The sequence below is a fragment of the Stigmatopora nigra genome, chromosome 9 (genome assembly GCF_051989575.1).
Source record: "Stigmatopora nigra isolate UIUO_SnigA chromosome 9, RoL_Snig_1.1, whole genome shotgun sequence".
Taxonomy (NCBI): Eukaryota; Metazoa; Chordata; class Actinopteri; order Syngnathiformes; family Syngnathidae; genus Stigmatopora; species Stigmatopora nigra.
Window position 1 is genome coordinate 13,912,430 of NC_135516.1, and position 18,529 is coordinate 13,930,958.

An 18,529-nucleotide genomic window follows, 5' to 3' on the forward strand; every position below is an offset into this window, starting at 1 on the left:
CATGGGGAAAAAAGCTTTTGATAAATGTGGACACTTGTCATTCCACCCACGCTGATGGAGAACAGAGTCGTCCTCGCTAGTATCTGTGAGCGGCCTGTACCTGCAGAACGCTTGTAATGGCAACAACAAGAGAGAAAGTTCTCTCTCTTTCTCTCTCTTTTTTGTCCCTGGTGGTAAAATATGAAGACATCATTCTGCGGCAGCTGTGGAATGTCAAAGCGAAGGTGGGGGCGGGGCTACGCTCAGGGCAGTGGTACCCCAAGTGTGGTGAAAGATGGCGGGTACATCCTTTTTAAGGCTTTAAAAGGTATTTGGATTTCAAGGTATTTATCTGTGAGTAATCTGGATGGTGAATTGGATTGGAATAGTAGGGTTAATAGTATGGCGGTGTACTATAGATCAGGGGTGGGCAAATTTTTGGGTTCGGGGGCCATATTGGTTTTGGAAATTTGACAGATGGGCGGGGTTAGGAGAAGATTAGATACATATAAAAAAGTGCATCCGTTAAGAGTAGATATGAAATATAAAGAGGAAAAAAGGACTAAAGTATTAACATACTCATCACTTATCATTAAAGTCAAAAGTATATAAAGTTAGAAGTTAAAAACTGTTCATTTGCCAAAAAATTGAACATAAAGGAGTTAAAAACTGTTAATTTGCCGACAAATTGAACATCTAGAAGTCAAAAACTGTTAATTTGCCAACAAACTGAACTTATAGAAGTCAAAAACTGTAAATTTGCCAACAAATTGAACATATAAAAGTTAAAACATGTTAATTTGCCAACAAATTGAACATATAAAAGTAAAAAACTGTTAATTTGCCAACAAATTGAACACATAAAAGTTAAAAACTGCTTATTTGCCATTTTTATGAGCTCCCAGTTTGACTTAAAACATATCGTAAGTCTTACTTAAGACCTAAATAGTTCAAAAACATGCTAGAAAAAGCTACATATTCAACAAAATAGCTTCCAATGAGGGAGTCACATGATCTTTTCAAAGCCAACAGCGCCATCAAAATTTCTAGATAAAAAAACCACAAGCACAGACACGTTTTCCTCTTAAATCTTAACGCAAAAGTGGGCGGGAGGCGGAGCTACATAGAAGAGGATATAGGTCTCGTCTATTAATCAGCTGTCACGGGTATAGACGCAACCTTAGCTTCCTTTCTCGGGGTAATTATAGTCATTGCGTGGCGCCAGTAGGTCTCCAGCAGGGCTCCGGCACCACCCAGGTAGCTGTCAAAGCCCCCCTTTTAGCCCCGCCCCAAGCACACACAGGTTAGAAATCAAACCAAGCATAACCCCTTTAAAATCTGTACTCGTCTCCAGTGAAGGAAGACAGACTTGTTTTTTTTTTGGTCTGTCTTTGTTACCACGGCGACAGCCAATGTCAGACCCGCAGGCTCGGCTGTAGGTGGGCTTTGATTTTGGCCTAAACGTAAGTGACGATGCCAGTTTCATTTGTACTTTGTCTTGTTTTATCTAGCATACCATTGGGAAGATTTAAAGGGGATTAGCATATCTATGCTACAAACGGGTGAATATTACATGATTTTGGATGCAAATGGTGTATTTGCAGAGTTATAAAGTGTAAGTTATGTAGTGAAATAAGGGTGGATATGAATTTTAAGAAGTTATGAAGCAAATAAAGTTATTCTACTGAAATTTAATCATGTAAAATGAAACGGATATTGAAGAAAATGAAAATATTGCAATGTGATCAATACTAGTACACCAATCAGTATGCCAGTGGCGAGTTAACAATCTAAATATCATCTTCTATCTTTTTTTAAATGACATTTTAATATTTCTAAATATATTCTTTTGCTTATTGTACTTTGTACTTTATACTTTTGACTTTAATGATGAGTGATGAGTATGTTCATACTTTAGTCCTTTTTTCTGTTTATCTTTCATATGTACTGTTAACGGATGCACTTTTTTATATGTATCATATCTTTTTTTTATCCCCAAGATGGCGCCGTCCCGCGGAATCCAGTGGCTGTTGCCCTGTCCACTCTTATTCGTTTTTTGGTGTTTTACAGCCCCTCTATCTTTTTTTAAATGACATTTTAATATTTCTTAATACATTCCTTTTTACTTTACTTTGTACTTTATACTTTAATGATGAGTGATGAGTATGTTAATACTTTAGGCCTTTTTATCTCTTTATGTTTCATATGTACTGTTAACGGATGCACTTTTTTACATGTTATCGTATCTTATGCTGACCCGACCCATCTGTCAAATGATTAAAATCAATATGGCCCCCTGGCCAACAAAAAATTTGCCCACCCCTAACCTAGCATACATTATTAGTCCTCTCAGGGAAACCCCAAAACAAGGACCGACCAGCCAATCCAGTTTAGAGATCCTCACAGTCAAAACAAGAAATTTGAGACAGGGTGTTGTTGGTGTGCCCTTTTGTGTGGAAATTCCGCCTTAAATGCAGTTGTTTGCATAAAGGCTGCACCTGGGGGAGGCGGTTAGTTGATAATATGCATGACCATGCCACAAAGATTAGTATAGAGACAATAAATAGAGAAAGATAGATAGGGGAGAAAAGTACAGGCGTTTTTTTTGGTTGACTTTACCTCTAACGTAGAGGTTGGCGGGAGCTGAATAACGGGTGCCGGCACTGTTGGTGGCGATGCATTCATATTTGCCCTGGTCAGACTCCTCGCTGTTCTCAATCTGTAGAGCTCCTGTGGGGGTGGATAGAAGAGAGATGAAAGATTTCAGCAAAAAACTGGACTAAAACATGAGCAAGGTTGTCAAACTCGGGTTTGTTGGCGGGTTGCTTTAACGTCAACTTGATTTCATGTGGGCTGGATTATTTTAGATATAATATTTAGATTTTTCTTTAAAAATTGGATTATAAGAATTGGATCAAAAGCCCTAAATATTCAGTTTTTTTGTAGACTGTTTATTTGAAAAAAAAATTCTTAGTAAGGGAAAACATCTACAAATCATTTGTTTTTCATTTCGAATATATATATTTTTTCAAATTTATATTTAGTATTAAAGTGGAAGACGGAAAATATGTTTATATATTTATTTTTAGATTTTACAAAAATGATTTCTGACCTAAAAACACCAAAAAATATATATGTGGATTAAAATAACTGGATTAAAAGACCTGAAAAATGTTTTTGAGTTATTTTTAAAAATATTTTTAGATTTTACAAAATGATTTTTAAACTAAAAACACAGAAAATAATAATTAAAAAGTGCAATCATTGATTTAAAAAGAGGCAAATCAGGAAATATAATAAAGCTATAATCGATATCTATAATCTTCATTTTAATTTGATCCAAAAACTGAAATTTGGCACACTTCACAAACTCGGACCGCAAATAATGATGCAACGGCCCATATTTGGCCCGCGGGCCGCCACTTTGACACCAGTGAGCTAGCGGGCGAATCTGTTTAAGCACTATTTTTATCATTTTGCCATCGTTCTAATTAAACTCCCTGTGATAAGAATTGTTTCATTTTTTTTGCTATTTCAATCAAAAATATTAATCAATCTCTTCCACATCACACAAATTAACAATAAAAAATTCATTCATAACACAGACAATCATTACAGCAATATTCAAGCAACATGTGTGTTTAGTGTTCTTTGCCTCAGGTTGTCTACCATATTTAATGTTTGTCTTTTTTTTTGTTTTGTTTGTTGACCGTGAGTCAACACGACTCCCCCGAGGTAGCGTTGACTCTGCCAGATGGCGTTGGTTATAGCTTTTGAGTGCAAACGTTGTAAAAAAATACTATAAAATACTATATAGATATCTTTATCAAAGTCTAAAGGACAACACGGTTTGTTAGACATATTGCACCACGTCTTTTACACTGGACAAAGAAGACAACACCTTGTTCCCGTCTCGCTATGGTTGTGCGTAAATGGGAAATGAGGGGGTTGAAGTCTGAAGTTGCATCATCCGAGGTGTAACAGTGTTGGACAGTGTTAAGGGTGTAGTGAGAAGTCATGACCAGCTTGTTAAATCTAACACAAAGTGTGTAGGGGATGTACGTAGCATTACGTTGTGAAACGAGTTTTACGCGTGACTGGACGTTTGGTCGCCAGTCTTTTGGACGCCGCCGGTCAAATGGTGACAGAGAGTTTACTGTTGAAACCAGCTCTCAAAATTATATTCATGAGAGAGACTTTATTATCTAAGATAGAGTTTAAAATCTAAGTACTGTTTAATATCTAAGTATTGTTTAATATCCAAGTACTGTATAATATAAGTACAGTATAATATCTAAGTATTGTTTAATATGAGTACAGTTTAATATGAGTACAGTTTAATATCTAAGTACAGTTTAATATAAAATGTATATATAAATATACAAGTACTAATGAAACCAGCTCTCAAAATTATATTCATAAGAGGAAGTTTAATATCTAAATATCTACTGTTTTCAACAGTACTTATATATTAAACAGTACTTGGATATTAAACAGTACTTGGATATTAAACAGTACTTCGATATGAAACAGTACTTAGATATGAAACAGTACTTAGATATATAACAATACTTAGATATATAACAATACTTAGATATTAAACAGTACTTAGATATTAAACAGTACTTAGATATAAAACACTACTTAGATATTAAACAGTACTTAGATATTAAACAGTACTTAGATCGTGAACAGTACTTAGATAGTAAACAGTACTTAGATATGAAACAGTACTTAGATATGAAACATTAATTAGATATGAAACAGTACTTAGATATTAAACAGTACTGAGATATTAAACAGTACTTAGACATGAAACAGTACTTAGATATGAAACATTAATTATATATGAAACAGTACTTAGATATTAAACATTACTTAGATATTGAACAGTACTTAGATATTAAACAATACTTAGATATTAAACTCTCTCTCTCTCTCATGAATATAATTTTGAGAGCTGGTTTCAACAGTAAACTCACTGTCACCATTTGACCGGTGACCAAACGTCCCAGCGTCCCAACGTCCCACTTTACATAGTATCTGCTATCATAGACATTGTCGCCATCCATTTTATAATATATCTTAGATACAACATATAACGCGCTTCCGAGAGAAGTCGTGACCCACTGTCTTAATTTGTACGTAAAAAAAACTCACTGTCATCTGATTGCCAAATAAACAACATTCCCATTGTTACACCTCTGAAAAGGCAACATTGTCACCGACAACAACAAAAAAAAAAAAACTTACCTGCCTGTCATGACTGACAACATATACATTTAAACTTTTAAGATAGTGGAACATATGCTTATATGACAACGACAAAAATGGCACCATCCAAACAGCATGGAACCGGCGTCAAAGTCAGCCAGTCACCATGCGGTTTAAAACAAGACAAAACAGTCAGCGTAAGATGATATGTCACGATACACTTCTTTTTTTTCCCAGCATGCCATGCAGCATGAGATGGATGTGACAAACAAGGCTCACCAAAAAACGACAACCTGACTACCAAGGTGAAGAGGCGCTTTCTCGAGTAGGAAAGAAAACCGTATGCTCAGATCTCAAGACAGCATATCGTCTTTTTTTCCGAGGTGGCAAAGTCGCCGTCGTCGCATGGCTCAGTGCTCACACGTACTTGCATACTAATGATGCTGTCACCAAACTGTCAATCTCACGTTAGTAAGGAGGAAATAGCGCCAGCCGCCTGCGGGAAGGCGGCTGGCGCTTAAGTTGTCAGACCTTGCGACACTTAACTCCAGACTTTTCCAGCTTACCCTCCAGTCTGGTTCCTTTCAATTTTTTTAAGAACTAGTCCTCAACCTAAGGTCTAAAGGCCCCACATATGTTTATAGATCCAGATCACTACCATTTAAATATGACTCTCATTTCAATATCTGAGACAGGGGTAGGGAACTTACGGCTCGAGAGCCATATGTGGCTCTTTCCATGGACTAATATATGGGTCTTTACTAACCTGTGAGGTAAAATATGGAAATCACTAGCGAGAGAGAGCATATAATTTGGGTTTTCATTACTCATCTTATTAATATTAATTAGTAACAGCATAATAATGTTGTCAATAGAAATTAGAGACTTATCTTGATTAAAAAGTGGTGAAATGACTAAAAAATGTTTTTACCTGTGAGGTAAAATATGGAAATCACTAGTGAGAGAGAGCATATAATTGAGTTTTTCATTACTCATCTCATTAATATTAATTAGTAACAGCATAATAATGTTGTCAATAGAAATTAGAGACTTATTGTGATTAAAAAGTGGTGAAATGACTAAAAAAATGTTTTTACCTGTGAGGTAAAATATGGAAATCACTAGTGAGAGAGCATATAATTTAGTTTTTAATTACTCATCTCATTAATATTAATTAGTAACAGCATAATAATGTTGTCAATAGAAATTGGAGACTTATTGTGATTAAAAAGTGGTGAAATTACTAAAAAAATGTTTTTACCTGTGAGGTAAAATATGGAAATCACTAGTGAGAGAGCATATAATTTAGTTTTTCATTACTCATCTCATTAATATTAATTAGTAACAGCATAATAATGTTGTCAATAGAAATTAGAGACTTATTGTGATTAAAAAGTGGTGAAATGACTAAAAAAATGTTTTTACCTGTGAGGTAAAATATGGAAATAACTAGTGAGAGAGTACATAGTTTAGTTTTTCATTAGTCATCTCATTAATATTAATTAGCAACAGCATAATAATGTTGTCAATAGAAATTAGAGACTTATTGTGATTAAAAAGTGGTGAAATGACTAAAAAAATGTTTTTACCTGTGAGGTAAAATATGGAAATAACTAGTGAGAGAGTACATAGTTTAGTTTTTCATTAGTCATCTCATTAATATTAATTAGCAACAGCATAATAATGTTGTCAAAAGAAATTGGAGACCTATTGTGATTAAAAAGTGGTGAAATGACTAAAAAAATGTTTTTACCTGTGAGGTAAAATATGGAAATAACTAGTAAGAGAGGACATAATTTAGTTTTTCATTACTCATCTCATTAATATTAATTAGCAACAGCATACTGATGTTGTCAAAAGAAATTGGAGACTTATTGTGATTAAAAAGTGGTGAAATGACTAAAAAAATGTTTTTACCTGTGAGGTAAAATATGGAAATTGCTAGTATGAGAGGACATAATTTAGTTTTTCATTACTCATCTCATTAATATTAATTAGCAACAGCATACTGATGTTGTCAAAAGAAATCTGAGACTTAGTGATTAAAAAGTGGTGAAATGACCAAAAATGTTTAAAAAAATATACATTTTCATATATTTTTACTTTTAAATTCTGATAACGTCTCTTTAGAAATAAAATTAGCAAAAAAAATTGTTTATAGCTCTCTATTTCTTTAAAAAATGTTCCCGACCCCTGATCTAACAGATTAAAATCTACCACATATAATGACAGTTAAGTTTTCCATCTTTAAGTGTCTTTCTAAAAATAAATCAAACAAAAAAAGACCCCAATAAATCTAGCCACCTCTTCAAAACTTCCACAAGGTCAACCGACTACATAATACAATTAGCCATGCAGAAACTAGAGCTGAATACTGTTTATCTCCGTCTTAATCAACAGTCTTACAAATGTGTGCGGGTATGCAAGTCTCACAGTATGGCTTATATGCTAACGACGCATCAATTTACATTCCCGGGCATGTAGCTTCAACAGCAGGGTAAGACTGTCCTTCAATTTAAGATTCAACACCGCACTGCTTCACCCGAACACCAGGGGTCGAAACGTGGATGACTCAAAGTCAGTATTTAAGGTAGCATACAGCCGGAAAGTTGAAGGCCTGCTCGGTTAGATTGTGTCGAATCAATGTCTGAAATCTTAGCTAAAGCTAAAAAAAACAGTGTAACTATAAAGGGAACAAGCGTAATAATGATTGAAATTCATAGCAAAACGCCCTGAGCAATTACCACTTAATATCAAAGGAGATAAACAAAAAATGCACAGAGTATTTTATGTACTTCATCAGTGCTTAGATGCAAATTAGCTACATTAATAATGATACAAACACGTGGTATTTACATGCCCTATATAAAAATTTAAATAAATGGAAGGTCTAACATAGTCCCAGAACAGATTGCGTTGACTTGTTTTTTGCGAGGACGAACAATATGTTCAAGGTAACAACGCCTTGGAACATATTGACAACAAGGTTGGTGAACATTGGGTGTAAAGCTGTAATAACCAGAATGAACAAGACTATGTACTCAACAGACGAGTGTGGGGGGGGGGGGAGGTAGGATGAGACCTTGATGGACCCGTAGTGGTAGTGGTTTGGGTAGAGTGAAGTGGCAAATGCAAAGGGTTTTTTTCTATGTGAAATGTGATGGAAGACCATTTTTTGGTTCGTTTTCTTGTCCTTACCTCTAATTGGTGTACCACCTAGGTGGGAGTCATTTTGAGGCAAACAGGGGTTGAGAGATTTAGTTAGTAATCCACTTAATCATCAACAGAAGAAGAAAATATATATGCCGTATTTTCACGACTATAAGGCGCACTGAATTATAAGGTGCACCCTCAATGAATGACATTTGCCCCATATATAAGGCGCACTGGATTATAAGACACAATGCCTATTTTTTACAGGATTTTTTAGTTTCTATTCTGCGTGGAGCCCACTTTTGGTTGAAGTATTATTATTTATTCAATATATTTTTTTGCATTCATCAGTGTCAGTACAGATTTTGTCGTTTTCCAGCCTTATTCTATTTCAAACTTGACTGTAGAAGCTAAATACCATATTTTCCATATATAAGGCGCACTGGATTATAAGGCACACCCACAATTAAGGGCACATTTTAATTTTTTCCATATATAAGGCGCACTGGATTATAAGGCGCCCTCTTTATTTTGGAGAAAATTTAAGATTTAAGTGCGCCTGATAGTCGTGAAAATACAGTATGTTTGTTTGGTTTTTTTTTTTAGTATTTTTTGTTGTTTTTCTGCGTGGAGGCCACTATTGGTTGAAGTACAATTATTTATTCAATATATATTTTTTGCAATTATCAGTGTCAGTACAGAATTTGTTGTTTTCCAGCCTTATTATATTTCAAACTTGACTGTAGAAGCTAAATACGGCATTTTCCATATATAAGGCGCACCACATTATAAGGCGCATCACATTATAAGGCGCACCCTCAATGAATTGCACATTTTATTTTTTCCATATATAAGGCGCACTGGATTATAAGTCGCCCTGTCTATTTTGGAAAAAAAATAAGACTTTTAAGTGTGCCTTATAGTCGTAAAAATACGGTATATAGGACATAGATAGGGACTATACTGATTGTAAGTGACATGATAAAGTTTGCTTTCCCTGATGCAGTGAAACAGGTACACAATTCCAGTCATTGCTTTTGGTTAATCAACAACCAGGCGTCTCTCGGCTATCCCTTGTCGTTGTGCGTCATTTTTTTTGTTACACATCTACTTCTATGGCTAGCAGTAAATCCCGATGCGGCAACAGATGTCTGGGAAAAATTGGGGGGTCATTGATAAAGAGGTGTTAGTCTGGTGGCGTATCAGACTGTTTCCAAGGCAACCTCCCCTCCTACAACTCTCTCAATAGAGCAAGAAAACTAATTAAAAGTTTTTGGCGGCTTGACAATAAGTAATAATATAATATATGGCTGGTTTTAACCTTGGTTTGTGTTCGTTTCTTTGTGAGGGGAAAATGTGAAGTCATAATGTTGTAATACGGGTTTTAAAATATTTTTGCTTCTTCAAAGACTGTTGTAGTACTGTAGTTTAATTTTATGGAGAAAGTTGTTATTGTCTGTGCTTTTAATGTAGTGACGTCAAATGGTATTTTCAGAAATAGTTGGATGTAAAATGTTCTAGAGATGTACTGAAACTGCAACTGTATTTTTTGCTCATGGTTTTCAACACATCAAAATTTGATACTGATACCTGATATAGTATCCCTGAAAATATCCTATACTTGTATTTTTTAAATCAATTACTTAATGGACAGGCTTTAATATGGGAGTTTAGGGAGAAAAGATAATTATATGACCTCTAAGCTCAGTGATTGAGTCATCAGATCAGTGTGCGTTAAAACCCGTGAGCTGCTAAAAATTATTATTATTATAATGTTAAACTGTTGTAGTACTGCAGTTTAATTTTATGGAGAAACTTTTTATTGTCTGATACTTCGAAGGAGTGTTTTTAATGTAGCGATGTCAAATGGTATTTGCTGAAATTTTTGGATGTAAAACTGCAATGCGATTATCTGCCAATATTTTTTTTGCTCATGGTTATCATTACATCAAAATCTGATACTGACATCTGATATAGTATTCCTAAAAATATCATATACTTGTATTTTTTTTAAATAAATCAATACATGACCTCCAAGCTAAACAGCTAAGTTGCTTCAGTGAGTGTGTCATCAGATCAGTGTGCGTTAAAACCCGTGAGCAAGGAAAAAATATTATTATTTTACGATATTCTTTATCTATCTATTTCTATATGTATCTTACATATGATAATTAGTTTTGAGTTCCAGGTATGTCAGGCACGGACAGAGAAGCTGCTTTGGCAGAATGCATTCTTTTTGAAGGATACTACACAGTCACCTCTAGAGCCAGCCTTTGTTGATGTGTTGGAATTTTTTTGCACAAAATCTTGCAGTAGAGGAGTAGTTTTTTTCATCCTATACCTAGTTGCACTGCAGTATATGAAAGCGGAATATGGGAATATACAGTTTTTTGGGTGATTTTGTAGCAAAATTTGTTGAAATTCAATGGCGGTTTTCCAGAAAAACTGTTATTTTTTTTTGAATATTTAAAAAAAAACTAAGGAAAATGATGTAAATACTGCAAAAAGTGATATTCAATGGCGATCTTCCAGAACAACTGTTATTTTTTCTTGAATATATAAATAAAAAAAAGGAAAACGAAGTAAATACTGCAAAAAGTACCTGAGTGTAGCTGTCTGATACGTCCATTGCTACTGCCGATATCAACGGGTAACATATCCTTGAACCAGGTGATCTCCGGATCGGGATTTCCGCTAGCTGCACACAACATGGTGGCGGTCCTAGTCCGTTCTACCACCTTCAGTTGTGGACCCATGTCGATGGTCGGGAAGCCATGAGGGATTTGGTTCTCTGTAAGAGAATATTTGAGAAGGATTTTTTTTTGTTAGTAAAGCCTGTGAGGAGGAAAAAAAGCCTCTGATGTTGAGAGGGCTCTCAACAGTTTCAAGAACTTCAAGGATAACAACCATGCAAAGTACATAAGAGGTATTCATTGAAGAATGAGGAGGTATTCACCATACATGAAGCAATGTTCAAATGGAAATGACGAATAAAGCATGGCCTCACCATATGAAAGTTTTGCTTTTATCTGTGGATTACTTTAAAATCGATCTGTTTTCATTCTACAAAATACAAAGAACTACTTCATATACCGTATTTTCACGACTATAAGGCGCACTTAAAAGTCTTAAATTGTCTCCAAAATAGACAGTGCGCCTTATAATCCAGTGCGCCTTATATATGGAAAAAAACAGAAAACAAAAAAACCACCATTGTCGGATATTAAAAAGAAACAAACGCCTGAACTGAATACTCAATACTGTTAAATATGCAGATGCCATCTTAGTTTACAACATCTTCCATCATATAGCTCCTCCCCCACTGCAAGATTTGATACAAAAAAATCCAAAACATCAACAATGGATGGCTCTAGAGGTGACTGTAAAGTAGTGAGTGCTTCATACATGGAAGTCAATAGCAATTACCATATTTTCACAACTATAAGTTGCACTTAAGTCTTAAATTTTCTCCAAAATAGACAGGGCGCCTTATAATCCAGTGCGCCTTATATATGAAAAAATGTCATTCATTGAGGGTGCGCCTTATGATGCGGTGTGCCTTATAGTCGTGAAAATACAGTAATTTATTACCAAGGACTGTTTAAGCACATTTATATTGATCCAGTGTTTGAAAATGAAAGAATAAGGTTTGAAAAAATCCTCCAATATCCCACAACCCGGGTGTTTACATTACAGAAGCAGAATATTTGTATTCATGTGGCAGGGTTTTTTGGCAAGCTAAGCCCTTTTTTTGCTCTCGACATCAACAGGGGATATTTGAGAGCAAACAATGTTGTACTGCCACCCATATAATATTTATGATTAAGATTATTGGTGAGTGCTTCCGGCTGGTGAAAAAAAAATGCAAACACAGATATAAGATGAACGGGGAAGGTGCGGTTGGTCTTATCAGCAGAGCTTAAACGAGGAAGGGAATAAATCAAAAAGGCTTTTACATGGACCTGACACTTTTTTTACGCTCCGTTTGCACAGTAGGTGAGCTGTGAAATCCAAAACAAGTGTTTTGCACTCGGAATTAAATCTCAGGGGGAATTTGAAAACACAGTAACATTGGCTGACCTAAAGAACTTTTATAAATCCACAGTGTTTTAAGCCATAACAGTGAAGCTTTTTGCAACATGTATTTAAACAAATTTAAACTTTTAAACCAAGTGAAAATACTAACCTTAATACAAGGTTGAAAGCTCCGTTCAAGTACTGTTTAATATTCAAGTACTGTTTAATATCTAGGTAATGTTTAATATCCAAGTACTGTTTAGTATCTAAGTACTGCTTAGTATCTAAGTAATGTTCAGTATCCAAGTACTGTTTAATATATAAGTACTGTTTAATGTCTAAGTATTGTTTAATATCTATGTACTGTTTAATATCTAAGTACTGTTTAATATCTAAGAATTGTTTAATATCCAAGTATTGTTTAATATCTAAGTATTGTTTAATATCCAAGTACTGTTTAATATCTAAGTACTGTTTAATATCTAAGTACTGTTTGATATACAAGTACTGTTTAATATCCAAGTACTGTTTAATATTGAAGTATTGTTTAATATCTAAGTATTGTTTAATATCCAAGTATTGTTTAATATCCAAGTACTGTTTAATATCCAAGTACTGTTTTAATATCTAAGTACTGTTTAATATCTAAGTACTGTTTAATATATAAGAACTGTTTAATATATAAGTACTGTTTAATATCTAAGTACTGTTTAATATATAAGTACAGTTTAATATCTAAGTAGTTTAATATCTAAGTGCTGTTTAATATCTAAGTAATGTTCAATACCTAAGTACTGTTTAAATCTCAGTACTGTTTAATATCTAAGTACATTTGATCGGCGACCAAACGTCCGGCGACCAACTGTCCGGATCACGGTTGAACACCAACTTCCAAACGCTAACACTGTCGGAGGTTAATGTGGTTTTCTGGTTGTTACAGAATCAGTAAAGCCTTGAAATGGTCGAAAACCAAGGACGACACTCTTAATATGGTCATTAATTCAATTAAAAAAGGCATAAGACGCTACCCTTAACTATGGAGCCAAACCCTGAACATGAGCCAGGTGAAGGGGAAGTGGAAATAGGCAGAAAGAAGGAGGGGGGGGGGCACCAGGGAGGGCTTACATGCCAACCTCCTGCCAGCTCCAATTACCAGCGCGAGTAGAGCGTGGCGACGAGGGCGATGGCTCTAATAAGTGCCCCACTGAAAAAGACCCGTCCTCATCCTACTGTCCCGCTGGGAGGACCGGCGGTTGGCAATATCTGCGCTAATGTCAGAAAACGTCGAGGCGCATACTACTCTCCCAAACGTTTTGACGGGGGTAGAAAGCGGTAACTAGAAAGGCCTGACACGCCAGATAGTAGCGCACTTTGGATCTCATTTTCATCTGGCCGTGTGTTCTCATTACTCGCTTCAATTTGCGGTGCAGGAGGCTGACAAATGTGCTGCTGTGAATCTTTAACGTGGAGGCAGTCGAATAGAAAGGATCCTATAGGAAATGGCCATTGTGAAATGGAAAGGGGAAGTCAACATATGCATGAGAATAATTATGTTTCTCTATATTTACATCAGTAGTTGTTAACAGAGATGTATTATGCCATTTTTACGCCCAATTAAAACAGGTTACAGATGTCGGAAATGTGTTGGATATGTTGGAGAGTTGTTTGTATAGAGGAAGGGTGGGCAAACTTGTCGGCCAGGGGGCCATATTGACTTTAAAAATGTGACAGATGGGCGGGGTCAGCAGGAGATAGGATAACATATAAAAAAGTGCATCCGTTAACAGTACATATGAAACAAAGAGAAAAAAAGGACTTCAGTATTAACATACTCATCATTCATCATTAAAGTCAAAAGTATAAAGTACAAAGTCAAGTAAAAAGTATTAAGAAATATTAAAATGTCATTTAAAAAAAGATAGAGGGGCTGTAAAACACTGAAAACAAATAATAGTGGACACAGATACTGCCTCTGACTTTCTTAGTACTTTCCCTTTTACTTTACTTTGTACTTTATACTTTAATGATGAGTGATGAGTATGCTAATACTTTAGTCCTTTTTTCAGTTTATGTTTCATATGTACTATTAACGGATGCACTTTTTTACATGTTATCATATCTTATGCAGACCCGGCCCATCTGTCAATTTTTTAAAGTCAATATGGCCCCCGCGCCCAAAAATTCACCCACCCCTGTCTTATATTCATTAATTCCTTAGCCGAGCAAGAAAGATCGCGGGGGTGCTGGAGCCTAAAATAATAATTATGTCATCAGCCAATCACAGGACACAACGAGGCATATCAAATCCCTCTCATACTTAGAAACAACCTAAAATGTGCTTTTGGGGATGGGTTAGGAAACTGAAGTACCCATAGAAAACCCACAAAATCTAGTAAATGGACGATATTATTGAAATGAACCTGACTTAATTGTCACAACATCTAAATGACATTATAAAACGGATTAAGGAACCACCTGCATAAACATGGACGGCTTTCTTGACATAAAAACAAAATAAGCCCTTTCCTACATCTCATGTTTGGCATTAGTCGACCCAATCTAGTTTATAATTCAACAGCAAGAGCAAAAAAAAAAAAAAAAAAACAACCTAAATAGCACTAAAGGTGTTGTTTTTGCTCCAATTGGCTGCGAGTCAATATGGCACTAAAAGACATAAAGTTAAGGGCGAGAAAAATAGGGTGAAAAGGCTTGTTTTCCATTGGGAACATTGCAAAAAAAAATGGAGGGATGGATGTCGGAAATAAATGGGTGAGTTAAGCGGAAAAAAATGTCTCTTGTCGACATGTGCAAGATGTAATTTTCAGTTTTTATACTATTCCATTCTCGTCTGGCTAAGCTTCATTAACCTAAGCCACCCTATTACTTTCAATATTTTATTTGGCGAGTCCTTTTAAATCTTTGAGGAAATGTAAGCCATTTGGGAGCAAACTTTGTAAAAAGCAATTGTTAAATAAAAGGTTTAAAAAAATGGATAGGGGGATTTTTTTGGTTAGGTTTTCGATCTGGGAAATGTGCAAGTACTTTGGGAGTAATGGGTAAAATTGTGTTGAGTTATGAGTAGTTTATTCTTATAATGGCTAGGTTAAAAAAAAAGATAATATGGTACATGGCTGAGTAGGTAAGAACTTGACTTGCAGAGTCTCTATTTTAGCAATCTGTGGATTTTTAATGTAAATAAAATCTTAATAATTGGATATACTAAATGGTGCTCGGACGTTTGGTCGCCGGACAAATGGTGATGGAGTAGTTACTGTTGAAACCAGCTCTTAAAATTATATTCATGAGAGAGTTTAATATCTAAGTAATGTTTGATAAGTACTGCTGAAAACAGTAGATATTTAGATATTAAACTCTCATGAATATAATTTTCAGAGCTGGTTTCAACAGTACTTAGGTATTAAACAGAACTTAGATATTAAACAGTACTTAGACATTAAACAGTACTTAGATATTAAACAGTACTTAGATATTAAACAGTACTTAGATATTAAACAGTACTTAGATATTAAACAGTACTCAGATATTAAACAATACTTAGATATTAAACTTCTCTCTTAGATATTAAATAGTACTTAGATATTAAACAGTACTTAGATATTAAACAGTACTTAGTTCTTAAACAGTACTTGGATATTAAACAGTACTTAGATATTAAACAGTACTTAGATATTAAAGAGTATGTAGATATTAAACAGTACTTAGATATGAAACAGTACTGAGATATTAAACAGTACTTAGATATTAAACAGTACTTAGATATTAAACAGTACTTCAATATGAAACAGTATTTAGTATTCTGAAATTTTCTCCAAAATAGACAGTGAGCCTTATATATGGAAAAAATGTCATTCATTGAGGGTGCGCCTTATAATGTGGTGCGCCTTATAGTCGTGAAAATACGTTAAATAAAGTTATCCAATCCAAAAACATTGAGTTACAGCAAACTAAAGAAACCCTGCTCCTACTGATTTGAACACGATTGCCACAAGATGTATTGGCTGTTAGTCCGCTGTTTACCCAGAGTAAAATGACTATAATGCATTTCTGCGACCTTTGAAACAACATTTTTTTTTAGTCTGGCTGAGCAGAACATTTGCTTTTATTCCCCGTCAGTAGGCATATAATCAATAAGAGTCATCTAATTCCCCACTACATCCCCCCCAAGTCCTCTTTTCCTAGCGTTTTATCATCTTCATCTCTTCCACTTTTTTCTCTGGTTGGGGCAATGTGATATCATACTTTCACTGGCATCAGTGTGATCTACGGCCCTGCCAGAATCCAAGCGTTTCTTATTAATGCCGGAGAGCATTCTTTTAGTACATAACCCTGGCCTCTGACCTGACACGACAAGTCTGCGGGTGGTTCGGCAAAATATGCTGGCTTCTGCTGACCGAGTCACCTTGTTCTCTGTCAACCAAGACGATTGCTTGCGCTGGTTTATATTCTATCACTGTTTCCCGTTTTGTCCGTGTAGTCAGTCTAACTGGCAGGGTCTTTTCTTGCATATCCTGCGCCTAATTGCAAAAGGCTCTTCTAGCTCATTTTCAATGACTGACACAATATAAATCAAATATGCCAAGGTGATTTCCATTTGTTGAATATTGGTCCATGTTAGTTTAGATTCTAAATCATTCAGGTCAGTGTAATTGACTAAGATTCAACTCAAATATGTGGTGACCGGACGTTTGGTCGCCGGTCTTTTGGTCCCCGGTCTTTTTGGTCCCAGGGCCTTTTGGTCCCTGGTCTTTTTGGTCCCCGGTCTTTTTGGTCCCCAGTCTTTTGGTCCCCGGTCTTATGGTGACAGAGAGTTTACTGTTGAAACCAGCTCTCAAAATTATATTCATGAGAGAGCTTAATATCTGAGAATGAGAGTTTAATATCTAAGTACTGTTTACTATCTAAGTAATGTTTAATATCTAAGTACTGTTTAATATCAAAGTACTGTTTAATATCTAAGTACTGTTTAATATCTAAGTACTGTTTAATATATAAGTAATGTTTAATATCTAAGTACTGTTTAATATCTAAGTACTGTTTCATATCTAAGTACTGTTGAAACCAGCTCTCAAAATTATTTTAATGAGAGAGTTTAATATCTAGAGAGTTTAATATCTAAGTACTGTATAATATCTAAGTACTGTTAATATCTAAGTACTGTTAAAAACAGTAAATATTTAGATATTAAACTATCTCATGAATATAATTTTGAGAGCTGGTTTCAACACCGGCGGCCAAAAGTCCAAGCACCCAAATATGTCAGTTCAAGTACAATTAAAGAAGCAAAATTTAAAAAAGGCATCATTTGCATGATAATATCTACACACAGCAAGAATACAGATCCATATGATTTGAAGAATACCACATTTAGTTAAAATTGAGCCTTAAAAAAACCCCGAACAAAAGTCTGAAGATCATCAAGATGACTATAACAGGATGCACACACACATTTTCGGTTTTTTTTTCCAACATCTATCTAGGAGACGGGTAAACAACAAACCAGGGTATGTGTGTTTAATACGACTTGACTGTCTGTCCTGAGGTTGGAGGATAAATACGACAAGGATCCGAAAGTCAGGAGAGCGTGACGATGGGTTGGAGCACAGCAACAAGTTTGTAAACAAACAAATGAATCAATCATCTCCACGCCTGAAATTAATCACCAGGGAAACTTTGCCGCGACAAGCTAAGTGTAATTACTGCTAGATAGGAAAGACTTTTATGCAGTTTGGAGAGTAGATAGTGACGGGTTAGCTTAATTAAAATGTGGCCGTCTTTGTGACAGGTTTTACTCATTTCTCTCAGTTGGATATAATGAATAATATGCAGTCCCTGTCAACAATGTCAACTGTGATTATAGGAGAAGGGTTCAAAAACAACCTGCAAACTGTTTAGACATTGTGGTAATTGAATCAGCATGTTGGACAACAGTTATGGTGCCTGGGAGGAAAGATAAATAAATACATGACCTTCAAGCTAAACAGCTAAGTTGCTGTAGTGATTGATTCATCAGATCAGTGTGCGTTAAAACCCGTGAGCTGCAATTTTTATTTTATTTTATTTTATTATACAGTGTTTCCCTTGCTAATTTGCGGTTCAGCCACCGCGGACTCAGAGTTTTGCGGATTTTTTTGGGGAAAAAAAAAAT

At 35.2% G+C, this 18,529-nt stretch overlaps 1 protein-coding gene across 21 annotated transcripts in view; it reads right to left on the minus strand.

Moving 5' to 3' along the window:
• Positions 1–18,529, minus strand: part of ptprfb (protein tyrosine phosphatase receptor type Fb) — a 176,788-nt gene that overhangs the window by 68,077 nt on the left and 90,182 nt on the right. For 12 of the 21 annotated variants that reach the window (XM_077725114.1, XM_077725115.1, XM_077725122.1 and 9 more), the window contains 3 exons: positions 10,949–11,137; positions 8,392–8,409; positions 2,599–2,709 (listed from right to left, as the gene is read on the minus strand). In XM_077725114.1, coding sequence (XP_077581240.1) covers positions 2,599–2,709; positions 8,392–8,409; positions 10,949–11,137 — 318 coding nt within the window. The remainder of the gene's footprint in view (positions 1–2,598; positions 2,710–8,391; positions 8,410–10,948; positions 11,138–18,529) is intronic. The other 9 variants (XM_077725120.1, XM_077725118.1, XM_077725123.1 and 6 more) reach the window with 1 other exon arrangement.